Below are 20,282 nucleotides of genomic sequence, written 5' to 3'. Positions count from 1 at the left end.
GACACTGTACACCAAGATAAAGTTCACCATCATCAAACAGATGCACTTCCTCTCAGTTCCTTTCTTGATAATCATGGTTACATCCTCTCACCACTTATCTTGCTGATTCTCATCTGGTTCTCTCTAGCCCCTGAAGCGGTTTAACTGATAAAAGATCAGAGGGAATATCTGAAGAAAAAAGTAAAAGTTTTTCTGCCACATCAGTGAGCTGAACTGGCTCAACATAAGATATATCAGATACAGAAATTACTAATATCATTCACAACAGAGATCATTATGTTTGCAGTTGTCCTGGTATTTTGCACTGCAAATAGTACAATTAGTTACACTATAAAATAAAACATCATTTGATTTGTCCATTAATTCACACCATTTAGTGAGTAATTACAAGGATGGAGATTCCACAGACTCTTTGGGCAACCTGGTCATGAAAATATAGAAAATTAATTGCCCTTCACTTAAAAAAAAAAAAAAAAAAAAAAACTAAACAAAGAATTTAGAAGGGCTGCACACATTCGATGAAATCTCAAGTACATCTTCAAACACCAATGCAAGGATATATTACTTTGTTGCAAAACGGAAATTAAGGGAACTTCATCAGCATAAAGAACACTTTACAACACAGCTGGGATTCCAGGGTCAATCTAAGTCTATGTTCCCGATTGAATGCTGTATCTTCAACAGACAAAGTTATCTAAAAATTTGATCCAATCAGATTACCATGAAAAAACACTAAGGTTTCTATATTTAAAACCCTACACATTGTAGCATCCAGCTGTGGCAATGACCAGATCAGTCCTCATTTCCAGTATCATGACTGATTGCAGTATTTTATTTTTCATCATTATTATCTACTTATGTATTATGTTTATTTTTATTATATTTATTATTATTTATATATTTTATATATTTATATAATATTATTTAAATTTTATTTTTTTATTTTTAAAATTGAATTCAACCCAAGTATAAATTGCACCTCCTCATATTGGAGATATTTAATCATCAACGCTCAAAACAATGTTTACCTGATATAAAACCACACAAAAAAGGTAAAAATGGAAACATGCATGAGCAACATAATATTCAGATATATTTATCCTATTTAGAATAATAATGTATTAATACTTTGTATATTATGTGAAGTTACTATTTCTTGAAAGGAACAAAGGATGAAGTAACCTCTCCACAGCTACTCAGTAACAAATACTGACATCATGTGAATTTCTCTAGACTTGATAATCTTTAATAGAGAAAATCCAATGAAAAACAACCCAGCTGAAAGGACATTCTTGTGAGTCACTTCTATTATAAGGCTAAGTTATGATTGAAGCAAAAAGAAAAACAGAATGTTTTTTCAAAAATACTTAATTTCTGGCTGGACAAGATTTAAGTTCCCGCTCTCCTTTAAAAAAATACTGTAATGTAGGTATGCAAGTTATATATAGTCCAGCTCTCTTCACTTACATGAAGACAGTACATCTCCCAAGAATTTATAAAGCATTATATTCAGAAAGTATTTTATCACTAATAAATAAAAAAGAAACCAAAAGATACAGATATAATCAGCCTTACTTCTCCATGTCTTAAAGGTGTGATAGCTCCTCTTGCTACTGCCATTCGGAACAATGTTTCTGTGGCCTGCATCAACAAACACACACACAAATTCATTACTGAAAAAACAGACAATGCAGCTCATGAAGATTTGTTTCAATTCTTATAATATTTTTAAAATTTTCTGCTACCTTCAAGCACCTGTTTTACAATTGAATCCCTCGAGTAAGTAATTTAGACCAATCTGCACAGCTTAAGCAAAAGTTTATTGCGAGGTGAGACCTGTATCAAGGATTTCAGTCTCAGCATAAGTAACTGCCGTGGTCCGAAGGGGGGATGGGACCGTGGCACCGCAGGGGTCCGGGACACAAAGGTGGGATGCAGGTAGAGTCCTTTATTCACCCGTGCACGCGGTCTTTTATCTGCTCGGGAGGGGAAAGAGCCAGAACATAGGGTGGAGCATGAGACAGACAAGAGGGGGACAAACCAGGATAGGGACACGGGCAAAAGGGGGAGAAGCAGGGGAAACAGGGAGCAGGTAAACTCATGGCAAGCCTGGGCATGTCCAGGCTGTGCACTGTGTAGTGTCAATACAATGAAACCACACAATAACAGTAAAGTCCATATAATAGCTGTAAGGTCCATATAATAAAATCCTGTCAACTGCTGTATGTTTTTCTCCACGCCTGGAACTGTTCCCATCACAAGTAACCACCTAAACAGTGCACAGTCCTCCCCAACGCTGCAGCAGTTCCACAAAACTCTCTTTGCAGGTCAGAGATGCTCAGCGATATAATGGTCTTCCAGAGGCTGTCAGGTAAAAGTGGCCTACTGAGGGAAAAATAGCTATACGGTCTTTCACAACTCATGAAGATCATTTTTAAACTCTCAGTAAAGGTGGTATCACAAAACACAACCCCATCATGTGCAAATGACAGGAAACAACAACTTTGGGGAAATCTTTAATTAAGTTAATCTTTAATTAGGTTGCATACCTTTCTTTAATCCAGTGGGAAAATTAGCATGTACTTCTGACATTATAAATAGATTACTGGCTTAATGCAAACTATAATAAGTTCTGTACCACCATTCTTTCTACAAGATGGTTGCAAAAAGGCATGAAAAAAATTCACAGGTTACATAAATTCATGGATTGGCACATCAGAGTACCCATGAACAGATTTGTTTTAAAGACTTGTTTCCATAGCAAACAGTGAAGCCGGTTTCAATTTCAACTGTAACAAAACATGGTTCTAATATCTGGTTCTAATTAAAAAAATACTCCAACACTTAAGGATCTATGTTAAGGAGCAGTTAGCAGGCTGTTTGGAAAAAAATACTACATTTAGAAAGTTTATAAATAAAAGCAGTTTGCAGTAGCTGATCATCTTTCTAAATAGTGATTTAAAAAATAAGCAGCTCAATGCTTCCATGACTGCAAAACTTGCTGGGTTCCTGCTACACTACCTTCAGACAGCTGTATCTCAACAAATGTAATATCGAAGACATCTCTCGAGATTAATTCCTCAATCTTCTTAGACACAGATTATGTGGGTTTTACCCTTTTCTAAATAACTTCCTGCAGAAAATAACTTAATAAAAGAGCTTTTAACTACCTTAGGTTCCGCCCACATACCTGTAAATGAATGTGTGCACTTCAGAACATTGGGCTGCAATAGCTATTACTTCATTTACAGCCACGAGGATGTAAGGCAATGCCCCACTGAATTCTCTTTCTCAACCCTTTCTTCTCTGAGAGATGAAGTGAACCCCATACAGCCTTTTGTATTTCCCAAAATCAGCTCCTTTTACCAACATTTTTAGGGATGTTTCAACCAAATTGAGCATTCTGTCAATACAGCTAAGCTGCTTTCTTTTCTTTTGAAAACCACTGGTGTGCATGACTTTCTTTTCAATCTACTTGTAAAAGCTCTCCCTTAATACGCTTGTACTCACATTGTTAATGCCAGATGTCAAAGCCATTTAGAAACAAGGAAACATCACAGCAATAGCAAATGTAGCACCACAGATGTCCTCCTGTGGGCCACCCTTCATGTGCCAAGCATCACTTAGAAGATTAGCACTACAATCACAGCTTCCCACCAAAACTGCATGGGAGGATGAGGCCACCTATACCCATTCACAGACTGACAATGACAAGGCCAGAGAAAGAGCTATAGGGGTTTTAAGCAAGCAAAATCCAAGAGGATACTTAAAGAAGTTTATCTTTCAAAGGCATAATGGGCCCAAGCTTACTACTGGTGTAACCTTTAGGGTGAAGAAGGTGGACACTGGTAGAAAATACTTCAAGCTTGCATCCTTTTGACAAAGCAAACTAGATGTGAACAACATGTTGAGATTTAAGTAAGGCAATGTCTTACACGAAAAAAGAACATGATGGAACTGTTCAGAAAGTTTTTTAACACCTTCACAGGACTATAACATCACACGGACTAAGGATAAAAGTAATCAGCTAGCAAAATTTCGCCAGTCTTTAAATATATGTGTAACACTTTTGTTTCTTCAAAGTTTCTGCACAGTCTTCAATTTCTGTCTTTTTCCTTTCTGCTCTGTAAATGCAGACACAAACAGAATTTTACTGGGGCATGTCCAAAGAAGGGCAATGGAGCTAGGAAAGGGTCTGGAGCACAAGACTTATGAGGAGCGGATGAGGGAGCTGGGGCTGTTTAGCCTGGAGAAAAGGGGGAACCTTATCACTCTCTACAAAAATCTGAAAGGAGGCTGTAGTGAGGCAGAGATCAGTCTCTTCTCCCAAATAACAAGCGATAGGACAAGAAGAAATGGCCTCAAGTTGCAGTAGGGACGTTTAGATTGGATATTACGAAAAATTTCTTCCTGCAAAGGGTTGTCAACCACTGGAACAGGCTGTCCTGAAAAATGTTTGGGTCACCATACCTGGGGGTAATTAAAAGATGTATGGATGTGCCACTTGGGGGCATGGTTTAGTGATGGACTTGGCAGTGCTGCGTTAAAGGTTGGACTCAATGAACTTTAAGGCTTTTTCCAACCTAAAGAATTCTATGATTCTATCTGGTCCTGCTCAGGTTCCCTTGGACTCAGGTTGCCTAGGCCTGTTTTCAACGTCTCTAAGGTTGAAGGTCCCACAACCTCTCTGACCAACCTGTTTCAGTATTTCACATCAACACTTTCAGTGACAAATCCATTAAAAAAAAATGCAACTGTGCTTCCCAAAGAAGCATAGCCCAATTTCTCAAATTCTCTACAAGTGATGGAAATGCTTTCGGCCAGTCAAGTGGAAGGCCACCCTGCAGTTTTCTAGTTGTGACAAGCCAAGACACAAGGAAATGCAAAAACACAGAGCATCCTGCTGGCATTCAAGCTGCACATGTTGGATGTGGAGGAATAAGCATAGGTGTGGAGAAACTTAAAATACAAATGTACAATTTCTTTTTTTTTAAATGTTAAAGACAAACCCCATCATCCTTAATACTCCATAAAGAATAGAGGAAAAAAAAGTTGCATGAATGAATAATCCCACATCATCAATGAAAAAATAACAATATGCTTCCATACCTCATATACTTTCTGAAATTCTGTATGTGATAATATCTTGCTGAGAGTAAGAGGATCCCTACAGGATATCAAATCTACTTTGACTAAAAATCTAGGTTATTGAACACATCTTGCCTGGTCTATTCTTGATATCTAATTTCAAATCTACCAGAGTTATTAGTATAATAATAGTCAATATTCATGCTGTATAATAGTCGCATACGACTTATTCCAATACTGATTAAGTTTAAATCCCTCGAACACAAATGTCTTAAGAATTTTAAATAATGCGCTAAAGGTACTAAGTATATTGAACCGGGAAGTTTATTTCATTGTATTAAATCTGATAAAAATATTCAGAGTACTGCTGACACAAATCAAGCCAGGAAAAGCTGTCCATTTAAGAAATAATAATATTTTCTCAAAGACACTGCTGACTAGAAATGTAGCTCATTTTTAACTACTTCTGCACTAAATATTACATTATAATCAGATTATTTAGGAAGCTGTAAAAATTTGAGATTTATTTGCATTGAGTTCACTGTGAATAAGCCTGAAATAAGAATCATTACAGGCTTAGGCAATGACTTCAGATACTTCTCAGCGATGGGAATGAGAAAGCAAATTATGAACACATAGTTTTAGTGATCTCAGTGTGAAATAAATGTGCTGCCAAGCTGATTGTTACTGAATCCTAAAATTGTTCTTCATTATAAAGAATGTACAGTGCGTTACATTATGTGAGAGGTGAAATGGCAGTCTAATGTTATCTGACTGCTTTGTAACACCATGCAAGCTCTAATGTCATCTCCAGACAAAGATGACCAACTTTTCCCACTCCAAAAATAGAAGCTGCCTCTGATCAAATTCCTTGCAAGTGGGTTTAAAAAATATATTTAAAAAAAGAGAGAAATCACTTGGACATAGAACTAAAGTGGGAAATAATTGTGTATTATTGATGGAAATGGTAGGAAAAACAGAAAAAAAACAGTACTTTAGATTCCAGATGTTTCTAATTTTCTAGGTATTCATGAAAATAAAATGGTCTTATAATAATTTATCAAAATAGTTACTGTTTTACCAAACTTAAAACTGCAAATGCAAGCAGTGGAGGAGATTGTTCATGCAAATTCATGAATTTAGAAAAGCATGCTGTTTAATCACCTGACAACTTTTGGCATCTACTTCTAATTGTGCATTAAAAAAACCAAAACAGAAAACAAAACTATTTCATTAAAATGAAAATGGTGCAAATTGTTTATAGGAACAAAAATGGATGGAATACCACAGAAGACATTTTTTCCACCATGAGGTTTGCTGGTCTTGGACACAACAGCTAACTGACAGCTCTGGCCTGTAAAATGTGTGCTTCTTCATGAAAAGCAAATTACATTATAAAAAGGCTTTTGACAGATGATCCAAAATCATCAATAACATCTTTCAACTTGATTACGTATGAACTATTGTTATAGCCCATATTAGCTCACCATCACACAACTCTTGAAAGTAGAATGAGTGAAATTCAGAATGGTGAGATTCAAAAGCAACAACGAATAGGAAAATGCACAGAGGTTTCTGAATTTTTTTCTCCTGAATTCTGTACACAAAATGTCAAGTGTAAGGGAATGTTACTCCAGATGACAGATTTAATTTAACTGAGAAGCTTAATTATTGTTACAACTTTTGATGAAATTACTACAATACCAATACAGAACGTGCTCCCATCCTATATATTTTATAGATTTAAAATATTTTTAAGATATGTTAAAATACAATACTGAAGCTGAATTGAAGCTTTTAAAGAGACATATTTAAATTCCTACTTTCTGAAAAACCATAAAAAATTCAACTCATTCCACCTTACAGATGTGAATTTCACGTACCTCCATCTTCTACTTTTTAAAAGGAGTCTGAATGTGTCCATCTTCATCACTGAACTGTTGAAACCTTACTTGTACAATGAGTAGATCAGCACATATTTGACTTCTGCGAGACACAAGTCCTTTCCAGACACCCATTAACAGATCAAATACTTTCTTACCTTTACCTTCTACAAAAGCAACTTAATCATGAACTCTCTAAAGACTAGGCAATTTAAACCCCATGATAAAGCATATTTCGCAGAGTTCATTAAAGCCTTGTATCCGTTTTCTGAAATTTCTCTAATTTTTTCCCAAATTCAGCTTTCAGAACACCCAGAGAAAACATTGCACCAAACACCCACCTCTGCATTCCGTAATACTTGATCTCCCTTTCCTCTGGTTACTTCCACGACATTTGTAAAAACAAAGCACATACCTGGCTGTGTATCTTACACAGCAGAAACACTGTATGAAAACTGTTCTTCTTTCTCAAATGAGAAACGACTGTTGATTCCCTAACTAGATGTTTGGGGATTGGCAAAACTCATCACTAATACAGTATAAATTAACCAGTATTAAAACTAACAAGACTAATAGCACAGTAACTCTTTTTGACTTAAGTCTTGCTCCTTCCTGAGAACATCTGCATATTTGTCATGTAAACATAAGCTCAAATTTACAAACAGTTCAGGGCAACTTCTATTACACTTACAAATTCCATTTGTGCTCATCCTGCACTTTCAGGGTTAATAAACTCCCTTAAGAACTAATTTACCTCTACCCTCTACACAACTAAATTACCCTGATCTTCCTCCCTGATGCAGTTCTGCTCGGGAACCTCAGCCTCTCCTTAAAAGGGGTTTATAATTTAAAGTTGCAGAACACACGCTCAACAAACGAACCAAGCATAAAAATAATCACACAATGTGTGCTGCTAAGAGGGTGAAATGAAAGCATTTGTATTTATTTATCTTAGTTTGAACTCAGTCATCTGCAGTTGTGGTATATGTAACATTTTCCAAGATTATGATTTTTTTTTTCTTCTCCTGACTTCTTCTTTACCTATTTTTCTCCCTTTCCTTCCTTCCACCCCCCCACCCAAAAAATGCTTGGTATTTATATTGGGATTCCTGGTCCCAGGCTGTAACTGACTTTCACCTTTCTCTAGTTTTCTCTGCACAAAGGATTGAACAGTTCAACACTGCAATTAACTACATAACAGAAAGCCAGAAAAAAAAAATTAAATCCAGCAGTATAATGCTCATGAACTGAATTACCCACAAACCAGGCCAGCAGCCAGCATGGGAAACTGGAGAAATAGGCCATTTAATCTCCTCTGCCTCAACAGAAATGCCAGAGAAAGGAGGTCCAAGCAAGCCTGCCCTGCCACCATCACAGAGCAGAGGTTTCTGCATCAGAGAAATGATCCACTGAAGCCAGCTAAAACCTTCATTCTTTCCAATCACACAGCAGAAGGACAGTAAACAGCTGCAAACCAGCCTGCAGAAAGCACATGACAATTGTCAAACATGGTTTTGATTAGTAATGCTGCCAGATAGAATAAAAGATAGTGGCCAAAAGACCACTCTGGCCAAGCAGGAATATACAAGCACATTTGCATGTAGTCAGTGCCCCTCACGATTTGGGGTCAGAGAAATCTTCAGATTTTCAGCTCTAAAATGGTTAGAAGGAGCATATGCACCTATCATGCATCACCTCCCTCTATCCCATTTGAAACTGATCCACAGGGAACTTTGCTGCTGCCTGGCCAGAGGCTGCTGGAAAAACAATGTGCAGAAACAACAGGTCTAATCAGGTTTGATGCAGCCACTAAGTTTCAGGATAAAAGGGTAACACTGCCCTGACCTCAGAACCATAATGAACTCCAACACTATACTGAATAGTTTGGGTTGGACAGGACCTTTAAAGAAGTCCAAATCCCCTGACATAGGCAAGGATACCTCCCACTGAACCAGGTTGCTCAAAGCCCCATCCAACCTATCCTTAAAGACTTCCACAGGATGGGGCAGACACATCTTCTGTGGACAACCTGTTCTGGTGCTTCACCACCCTCACAGCAAAGAACTTCTCCCTAACATCTAATCTAAACCTGCCCTCTGTCGGTTTAAAACCACTGACCCTTGTCCTAGCACCACAGACACATTGTAAAATGTTTGTCCCCACATTCTCATAAGTCTACCTCAAGTACTAAGAGGCCACAGTGAGGTTTCCCTGAAGCCTCTTCTCCAGGCTGAACAATCCCAACTCTCCTAGCCTGTGTCTTCACTGGAGGACTGCTCCAGCCCTCTCCTCATCTTTGTGGACTCTGTCCAACAGGTCCATGTCCTTCTTATGTTGGCAGCCCCAGAGCTGGATGCAGCACTCCAAGTGGGGCCTCACCAGAGTGAAGCAGAAGGGAAGAATCACCTTCCTCGACCTGCTGGCCACAGTGCCTTTGATGCAGCCCAGGACACAGTTGCCTTTCTGTGCTGCAAGTGCACATTGCCAGGTCATGTCCAGCAACATTCCCAAGTCCTTCTCCTCAGGGCTGCTCTCAATCCATTCTCCACCCAGCCTCTATTTGTGCTTGGGATTGCCACGACCTGGGTGCGGGACCTTGCATTTGGCCTTGTTGATCATCCTACAGTTATTACTACATCTTTGCTTGCCCCTTCATTTTGACTCCTTGCTGTGACTTTATAGCACCTAGCCCTCATGGTTTGAAGAGCATTGGTGAAAGGAAGCAAACAGACAAGAAGACAGGGTGTATGACATAGCAATGAGCACCAGGATGTTCCTGTGGAATTCATTCCCAAGCTATCATAAGTGAAGCCAAACTCTTTTGCAACCCAAGTAAAAGCAGACTGAGGTGAGCTTTCATGGTCCACCTGTAGCTCCTCAGTGAGTTATTGGGACAACAAAGAGCAAAATCAAAAGATCCCTGATCCCTATTCTCCACTCTAATCCCTGAAGAACAGCAGATTTAAACACCAGCAAGCTATTGCAGCAGCCTTGGGTCTTGTAACATAGACATTCGCTCTGACCAGTAAATTAATGAGAGCCGCATATTTAGACAGCTTTATTCCATATTATCCAAGCACATGTTCTTGAATTCCAGACTAATTTAAATAGTCATTTACAATTCCTTTATCTGCCTTCATTGACCAGAGTTTCTTGTTAGCATGAACTCTGAGCAGATTCAGTTCAGTACATTCCCTACAAGCTTTACAAGATTTACGTTCAATATGTTTCACAACCACAGTCCTTTTTCTTTAGGGGATTACCTCACCTTTTACATTTCCCACTGGTAGCAATTTTAAGTAGTAGTTCTCAGTATTTGCAAATCGAACAAAAATTTCTTTGTCTCAATAGGTTTGTTACCATGTATTGTAATTTACCCACTACGCTATGAGTTAAACTAATACAAAACTAATCTAAAAAACATTTTCAAACTGGTGATTTATCATGACCGCAGTGTAAACAGTACTATAAATTACACTGACTTTGAAAGAGACACTCAATTCACTTCCCAATGTTATTGTTTAAACGTGTGTATGTCACAAATTTTTCTGAACTAATTAGGAGCAGAATACACAGGTTAATGCTACTTAATTTTTAGTGCAGCTTATAAAGATGCCTCCCTACTCTGCCTAGAAAAGTTTCACTGATATTGGACAATAGCTAAATTGCTTTTGATGAAGAATACGTCTATTCTAGTGATGGCCTAAGAAAATATGAATTGTGATTTTATTTATCACATGCTGTTATCCATAAAATAATTAAATAAATCAGATGCTGATTTCAAGTGATTAAAACCACTCAACACAAAATAATCAGCAAGAAAACTCAGAAAGTCATATATTATATGAGGAACGGTAATTAGCTACCAACATCATGTAGCACTCTCAAGGTTTTTTTTTTTAATCAACTTTTTTTTTTCTTTTAAGGAGAGCTAAAAGTTTCAGAGCTTAGAACAGTATTTTGAGAACTGGCGGAAGCACTGCTCTCAAGAAAGCCGTTCTTATTTTGGCCATGAGGAACTAACAGAAACTCTCACTTGCAGGCTGCATAATACTCAGTTCTCAAGTGAAGCCATTTCAAATAATGAGCAAGATTTCTTCTTCCCAAGCATCTTTCTTCAAAACTGACACAACAGTACCTCCAGGTCTGAGAATCGCCTTCTCTGCCAAGCAGTGCAGGGCCCACAGCAAAGCATGCATTCATGGTGTTTTCTCTTTTCAAGAAAGGCAGGAAGCTTTTATCACAAGACCAATCTCAGGAGGAAGCCACACTTCTTCTTCACATACAATATTGGAAGGGCTACATCTGTTCTCAACACTAAGGCTGTTGACAGAAGCCATGGTGCAATTGTACTCCACAAGTCCTGCTTTTTAATAAATCAAGGGTTTGAGGTAACACCCACCCACAATCATTAAAGCATTATGCACAAATACAATAGCAAAAAGTAGTAAAATTAGTCAAATCTGCTCAAACAAAAGGTATAAGAATTCATGACCTCTAATTTTGCAGCTAAACAATTCTACATTTCAAAAAATGCAGGATTTATCAATGTACAGAATAAGTCTAAAATACTTCACTTTTGTGTCTCTGTCATGCCAGGAGCTGGATCCTCCTCTTTCCTGCTCTTGAACATTTTCCATGACGGGAAGATAGCTGGCCTGACTCTGCAACAGATGAATTACTACAGCCAGCCCAGTCACAAGACAAGAGGACAAACACCAAATGTCAAAGCAGAAGAAAGTACCTTTAGGAAGGCTAAACTAGTAAAATGCCCTTAAAAATCAAGATATCTGCTAGACTCGGACTCAAGCCTCCTGAGATGAATCTGGCTACAATCTCTGTGTCCTGAAACACATTAGATCCAAAGACATTTTCAGTCGGAACTGCTCGACAACATTGCAATCTCCGAAATTACTGTAGTGAACTGACTTCAACACTATGAAAAATTCTTGTCTGGTGTACAACGATCTGGTAATTACTGCCAACTAGCTTTGTCATCCTAACAATAACTGGGCATGGTTTTACATGGGGAAAAAAAGTGTAAGCCTACTCTAATGCAAGAAGTATGGGGCTTGATTTCTACTCTCATGTGTTGGTGGTCTCAGGGGATATAAGACTTTCACCAAAATTTGGATGGTTGCTATAGACAACAGTAAAAGAAGGAAATAAAGCCACGTGACAATCAATGCCAGGTCTGTAAAACCCTGCTTCACTTTCTCTAAAATTTGGAAGGGAAATCAAGAGGAACAACAATTAGATTATTGGTAAAACAAGCAGAGCTCACAAAGCAGTGACGGATTCTAGCTTTTGTTCTTATCTGACATGAGGCAAGACAACTGAAATATAAAGGATTTTTCTGTAAATAGGCAGAGTGTGGTCTTCTTTCCCAACAGTGGGAGATTCCCAATTAAGAGATCCTAAAAATCTACTCCTGATGGTACTACCACAGCAATTCCTCCTCCAAAAGAGAAATAATACTTTTCACTTACCTCCCAAAGTCATGAAGAATATTGACTTAGCTATTTCCATCCACTGCCTTGAGAACATACAGACCTACTAAAATTCCATTATGCTAAAAAAACATAAGCCAACAAATTTGGAAGGAGTGAGGGGCAAATGTCTCAGCTTTCTAACACTGAATCCCACCAAGTTATTGAATACTTTTTGAACTCCATCCAAATAAATAATTCTACGATTCTACTTCTTATGCAAAAAATGGTTATCATATTTGCCACTTATAGTTGACTGATGAGGATAAATTTAAGAGTCTGTGAAGTATTTACAGACTACAGCTGAGGAGCATCAGATAAAAGCCAATGGAGGAATTGATAACCTGCATTTCAGAGAAGTTCTGAGCACACCAATGGTTACAGTTATGAAGCTGAGCAGATAGATGCTAATCTGCATGACATCTTCAATCATTTATTGGGAACAAGCAATGTTCCCAAGGAAAAGCCAGTGACCACACAGTTAAAGACCACTGGTTCAGATGACACAGGAGGCACTACCAGCAAATCTACTGTTAGATTTACGAAATCCAGAAACTGCAGCACGGTTCTAAGCTACTGTGGTAGGGAAAAAACTGTTTTTCCCCCTGGAGTTAAAAAAAATGGCAACCCCCAAGGGGGTGGTGTCTTGATGTTGACCCAATCAGCACCCCTGCAAAATTTAAGCATATCACATCAGACCAGAAAAGAAAGATGGTGATGTAGCTGGAGGAGAGTAGCCATGTTCTGAGACCACCAGGAGTCAGAGGGGCTAGAAGCCCTGCTGGGGGGCCAAGGCCCACCAGCCCTCAACTGGGGGCTGCAGAAACTTGGAAACAGTGTTAAACTGGACCAAGTACTGTAGCTAAGAGCTGGGGGAAGTTTCCTTGCTGCGAGTGGACAGCCAGAGATACTGAAAGCAGCGGTGGAGCAGCACTGAGCAAAGAACTGTGGCAGAAAGCCAAGAAGAAACAAGCAGTAAAGATGGCGTGCAGCTAAACAGAGAGACACAGAAATGTCTGATGGAGAGAGAGAGAGAGAGAGAGAGGACTAAGCTCAACAGGGACAGTTTTGGGGTAAGAACTGAATCAGATTTCCCCAAAACCCCTGTGAGACCCCTCCTAGGAGGAGGGGGTGGACTCCTACGTGATGGAAGTCCTAAAATGCATCATGTAGCAGAGAGAGAGGAGCTAAGAGCTCAGAGACGTCCTGGAAGCTGGACCAGGACGGCCAGATGGAATGCGGGGGAAGTGGCCTTGCCCCCCCTGCTGCTGCTGCCAGGCTGGCAGCTGAGACAGAGCACAGGAGCTCTGATAGAACGCTTGGGGCAAAAGACTAAACTGAAAGCTGCCCTAAACGTTCTGACTCAGGAGGAACTTAAATCCCCTGAGGAAGGGACTGTCACGAAGACCTCTGCACTTTGTGATATGACATGGTGAGGCGAGCCTTGTCCCTGCTTTGCAGCCTACGGGAGAGAAACCTTCGCTTGGAGTCAAAGGGCCAAGAGGGGTGAGAGGAGACCCCTTGTTCGTAATGGAAAGAGATCCAGCTACTATTCCAGCTACGACTGCTGTATTGAAGAAGAGAGACACTGCTGCCCTGAATGTGGAAAGGATCTTTCCTTCTTCCCTTCTGGACTTTTATTGGAGGGAAAAGAGATTTGATCCAATCCAATGTAAATACTGCTTTATCATAGGAGAGATAGTTAGGATTGTGTATATAATGTATTATAATATTTATTTGTGTAATAATTGTAATATAATCCCCTTCCCCCCATATTGAGTCTTGTGTCTGGAAAACCCCTCTCACACTGGGGTGTGAGGACTCGGAAATTGGATTTCTGGGGGTCTCAAACCACGACAGCTACTTCGAGTGACACAGAGCTATATCACAATAATGGGAAAGCAGGGAAGGTAATGAGGAGATGGCTTAAACTTTAGTTCAAATATAAGCCCAAAGTCTCGCAACCCACCTCCAGGGCAAACAAACCACAGAATCCCTCTACCAGACCAATTTATTCACCTTACATTTACCTATTCTCCTTATGTTAAACATGTAAGGTACCTAAAAAAACTATTTGGGTTTTAAGATTTACAGCAAACATTTTAATCAAGTATAAAATAATAAGAAAGAGGATCTTTGACCAAGAACAAAATGTACAGTTATTCCTGGCAAAGTTAAAAGTTACCAAATACATGTAGTGGGTTTGTTACATAAACTGCAGTGGACTGCATGGATAGGCATGTTCCTTTGAACATCCTGTACATTAGAACAGCCAAATAATAGCTCATATTTCTTGGGGAAAAAGTATATAAATTACAACAAGTACACAGTTACAGAATGAACTGTATAAGGAACGTAGCAATACTAAAAACAATTTAGAAACTGCAGCAGACAGTCAACTGAGCCTAAAACATGCTGTTCTTCCCATCAAATGAGCAAATTAATCCTCATAAGTGCAGAACCATCAAACAAGCACATAAATCAGACTGTTTCATCTGGGCTCACTTTTTAGAAAGCTTTCAAAACATGGCTGAAGAAAGGATGTCTCTGTTTTGCAAATGTTAAGAGCAGCTAACAAGTTAAGTATCATATATGAGGCCAGGCCTTCACTACAAGCTTTCCCCTCTAATCTATCAGATGTTTAAAGTCCCCCCTCTTCATTGACAGAATGTACAGAAAAAAAGCCTGAAAAAGCCTGGTGCTGGAACTGCTAAAACAGATGGGCTTCACTGGCATTTAAAGAGTTGCATAATCAAAACATCAGAAAAATTGTCAGCATGAATTGTCAACAGTAAGATGCTCCACTGAGGCAGCTGTGTTACAGGCTTTACGCTAACACAACTGTCTATATGAGAACACTTTCTGGTAGCAGACAACTCTTTCCCTCAGCAGAAAGAAAGAAGGATGAATTGCCATTTTACAAAACCCTACAAATAAAACAGCTTCAACTAAAGCAGTGACGTTAGGATTTGTTGTTTCAAACACTGGTCTTACCAAAGGAAGCAGCCAACACTCATCTGTGTTAAGTCTGGGTATAAAGGCACAGTAGCTGTTTAAAAATAAGTTACCAACCAGAAGTGTCCAAAAAAGGCTAATGGGAAAGGTTTGTCATCAAGCTGGGAGAGGGCTGTCATCAAACTAGCCAGTAATTCATAATGGCTAGTAGAGACTGCAAGTAAATCCTATTCCAAAAATTGATCCACAATCCTCATAACTAAGAAAGACTCTCTGTGGCAGGAGTCAGAATAATTCAAAATAAAACATAAAATGTCACCTCCTTTTTTGGGAGGGGAGTGTGTGTGTGCAGGAAGGGCTGAAGGGTCTTTCTCAATTTCTTCCTATGCACCAAGGTTTCATTTCCAGAATATACTACAGATGGGAGGCAGAGCAACACATGGTCGTAAACAACCAGACCCCATTACAGCTTCCAAAATGCAAGTGCCACAGAAACATGGAGAAGTGACTCGGGATTAGGCTTCAGAAGTTGCTGGAGTCTCTGTGGCTGGCACCCACAGAGCCAGAAACGCAGAATGAATGGACCCCTCAGTGGTTTATAGTAATTAGGCACATTTCTGAAACTGGCACTGCAATTGCTTCGTCCGCACTAATTGAGCACAATGCAAATCACTGCTCTGAAATGCCAAATGGCACATTTAACAACCTTATAAAGGAGCCAGGAATACAGATTCCTTTTTTTTATTTATTAAAGAAAAAAAAAACACTGGTCCAACTTTTCACTGCACAATACAGAGAGCTGGAAAGTGTCCAAAATTGCTCTGTAAGTGTTGTTTTATTAGCCTGAGACTGTTAATAAATTTATTGTAAATGAACTTATACTTGCCTCGGTGAATATAAAGAAAGAATTGTATCACTCTTCTTACAGTGTTTGCAATTTACTCTAGTTCTTCACTTTTTTATCCTAGTTACACTGTTTCCTATACTAGTTTATCTTAGCAACTGACATTTATTTGATCCATAAATTACCCTAATGCAGTTTAGTGCTCCTTCATAAATTTTACAAACACAAACACTTACAGAACTTAGACTTGTATTAATTAAAGCCATGCCTACACAAATCTAACATTTCCTTTTAACGTTTTTACTTATTGCTAATTCTGGAAAACGTGAAAAAGGACGAAGGCTTTCTCTTCCCTTTCACCAGGTGCGGTTTTAAAGTTTAAATATACATATAAATGTGGGGGTTTGTATGTGTATCTTATTACCAGTGTGTCACAGCCAATAACAGATAATCTTTGAGAGGAAAAAGACTGTCTTCCAAGAACTTGGCATACTGAGCTACAAATTAGATCCTTTCATTAAGAGAAACTTAATTAATTCTTAGCAATTTCCACTTTTGACTTTACCACTGCGAGACTATCATTACTTGTTAGAAACACCTCTAGCTATTTCTAACCCTAGATGTTTAAAGTCTTTAAAGAGTAAAACTTGGAACCTGTAAAAGAAGTTTAGGAAATTTGAAAAAAGGCTTGTTTCTTATAGGAACAAGGAAGGTTTGAGGTACATATTGATAGACAGGTACAGTAAATACTAAGATAATTTCGGTTTTGTAATGCTTTTTCTGCCCAAGTTTAGTTTTAAAAGGGGAAAAAAAAGCTATTGTTATACAACACCAGCATACGAATATTCAATAAATATATTGTATAAGTATTCAACAAATACATCAATAGCAGTAGACTACACAACAGTACAAGAAGATACATATGACATATATATGGCAACGTGTCATATGCACTTAAGATGCTACTTTGACATACTTCTCTCCTATTTGCAAATATTTTAAAATGTGCTATACTTTCTGCAGAAAATACATCGTACCAATTCACAAGCAGAACAACTTGAGGTGCTGCGCACCCTGCCATGGGCTCCTGCCTCCCTCAGACCAAGCCCCTGGGCTCCTGGCACACGTAACTTGAGGTGAGCAGCAAAACAATTCCATCACTGACCTGTACCCAAGATCTCACAGAATGTCTACAACCACAAAATAACTGAGGGACTGCCCTGTGTAAGGCAGATATCCACTAGGGCATGAAACTCCAGGTTTTGTGCTTTAGCCTGCTGTGGTCACGCACTCACCACAAGAGCAGGGACAGGTCTGCCTGCCCACAGCATTGCACACACCCCAATCCCATCTTAAACAGCAGCAAGCATTGCTCCCAGGCACACATAAACTCTACACAGGCATTTAATCCAACATGACATATTTGTGAACAATTTAAGCTAACACAGCAGCACTTATGCCACAGTAAAACCTTAGAGATACGATAAATAACTTACAAGAGCAGTGCAGTCACCACCAGTGTTTGTTTTCTCAGTGATCTTTATTAAACCAAATCACTGGGATTAAAGCTACTACAACAAAAACTGGAGACAGACATGAGTGGGTTGACAACTTTTCTGTTTGTTTAAGCCGCCTTACTGAGAAGACTTGAGTTAAATATGACCAGAAATAAATTTGTCATAATACAATTTCAATTCTCAAATATCTGGAACCAATTAACTTTGGGAAAGTTTCAAAAGGGCCACCCAGTAATAAACACAAAATAATTTGTGTCTGCTGTCTTGTTTGTGATAATTTTTTTTACTGCTACCTCAGTTTCAGATGTCAGAGTAATGACTTCCATATTCCGATAAAAATGTGAATTGAATCCATATGGAAAAGATGCTCAAACCCATAAAAATCAAAAAAACTCCCTTATTTCTAACTTCTTATACAGTGAAGTTTGTAAAGCCTAACATTTTGACCACTCTCAATTAAAATTAGGAAATTTTTAGTACTATTGCCAAAGAATCAGATGTGTCATGGGAAGACGTATCTATTACTTCAGGGAAACATTAATGTAATCTATTTTACTTAAAAGTCTCCAGCAAAAATTACCATTTAACCCTTTGAAAGATGTAGCAGCCCTAATTGCCCAAATTATTTCATTTCCTGTTATAATTATTTTGGAAATACACATTATTATCCCTAAATAATCTTTTACACTTTCAGATAATCGTATTTATGGTTCTCTAAAATCATCCAGTATTTCTTTATATTTCTTTTTAAAAAATATTATTCCTGCCTATATTTTCTATCACAATTAAAGAGGCCAAGTGCTTTTAAACTAGCAAGGAGGGACGGGGAAGAGATCTGCTTTATCTGACAAGGTAAAGTAAAACTACAGGACCAGTGTTACAGAGGTCTTACTAATCACCCCATTAAAAGCTCCCCCATCTCCAACCACTGGAATAGAGACTCCCACACTTGTCAGAGACACACAACCTCAACTGAACAGAGCACTTTCCCAATGTGTGTACATTAACAAAGGTAAGGTAAGGCAAGGTAAGCTACATCCCCCCCGAGCATGCACCATAAATGGGTGCTAACAACACACATGAACTGTGTGTCCAGGGACTACACCAAATGTGCTCTAAAGTACCAAATGGCTTCCCTGCCGTTTTCTGTTAGTGCCTGTTTTGCCTGTTTGTTTTACATAAGGTAAGAAGAATTAAGAATTAAGCACGGAGAAAACCCTGCTTATGTACACTCAATTAATTATTCCATGCACAGCTACAGTAACAAAAAACAAATACACAGGTAAGAGCCTACACAGCAAGAGGCAGTGGAAATGGAGCTATGTGCTTCAGCAAGTTCTCTCTGGGGGTCCAGCGGGTCACCCAGCTAACTGCGGGAGTCGTTCCTCAACTTACACACATCACAAAATGCCTTCCTGCTGTCGGAGCTGAACTGGCCCGAGGTACAAGACTCACCTCTCCAGATGTAGATGTATAAAGTCTTTGAACTCACGCTGCGCAAGCGGAAGGAAAATACCTGCATTAAGTCCCAGAGCACAGAAATGGCCACACCAGAAGAGGTCCACGACTCACCTCACTCAATGCTTTGTTTCAAAAACCAGCAGTAAAAATGCCTCAAAAATACCTTTCCTGCTATACACTGCAGCAAACTCCAGGGCGGAGCTGCTAGAACAAGATGAGATCTCCACATTTAATTGTCCTAATGAATTATTTCTTCCACAAATTCTCTTGCTACTCACAAGAAAGCTTTTGGCACTCCCAATGTACAGCATAGCTTTGTATGTGTGCATCAGTTTGTTCTGAGCTGCTAACAATTTTCTTTGGGATCCCTTCCTTCCTGTATTACAAGTAAACAATTCATCACTATTCCCCCTCTCCATACAAACATGATTTTACATTACTTGTCTCCTACTCCTTCTTAGTCATTCTCCCCCAGGCTAAGTTTACTGAATTTAGCTCCTCCGCTTACACATGTTCTTCAACACCTTTGCATCTTTATTTTTCCACAAGGTACTTTCTCTACTTCTATTACACTTTAAAGAGGACCAGAACTGCAGACAGCAGTAAATCTGTCAGCACACTCTTGATTTATATAGTGACATGATAATGATTTTTCAGTTTTATCCTCTACTCCTTTCCCAGTCATCCTCAATATTAAATTGAAGGGGGTAACGGAAGTGGGAGGTGTTTAATAGCTACAAAATGTTGAACTGACATTTTCCTCATATTTTCAACTTCCTGTCTCTCCAAGTGACAATTCATATTCCAACACTGTATATATGAAAAAGGAGTTTTCTCCCCACATGCACTGCATTACTGCCATTTCATCAATGGAACGGTATTCATGAGGCTTCTGCAAGCTCCAGTACCAGATCCCATTTTTACAATCTTGGACAAACTACAAATAGCAAAAAATCTGTCTTCTCAGTTTCCTTTTTCACAGAGTGTTTATGACATGGACAGTTAGTACTTTACCCCATTACCTAGTGTTTTGCCATAATTGCAT

At 38.8% G+C, this 20,282-nt stretch overlaps 1 protein-coding gene across 2 annotated transcripts in view; it reads right to left on the bottom strand.

The window, feature by feature from the left end:
* TMEM135 (transmembrane protein 135) overlaps positions 1–20,282 on the bottom strand; it is a 170,499-nt gene that overhangs the window by 98,897 nt on the left and 51,320 nt on the right. The window contains exon 5 of one of the 2 annotated variants that reach the window (XM_064645006.1): positions 1,576–1,641. The exons of the other annotated variant lie outside the window; for it this stretch is intronic. Coding sequence (XP_064501076.1) covers positions 1,576–1,641 — 66 coding nt within the window. The remainder of the gene's footprint in view (positions 1–1,575; positions 1,642–20,282) is intronic. 2 annotated transcript variants of the gene reach the window in all.

The sequence above is a fragment of the Pseudopipra pipra genome, chromosome 2 (assembly GCF_036250125.1).
Source record: "Pseudopipra pipra isolate bDixPip1 chromosome 2, bDixPip1.hap1, whole genome shotgun sequence".
Lineage (NCBI taxonomy): Eukaryota > Metazoa > Chordata > Aves > Passeriformes > Pipridae > Pseudopipra > Pseudopipra pipra.
This window is presented reverse-complemented; position numbering and strand designations above follow the sequence as displayed.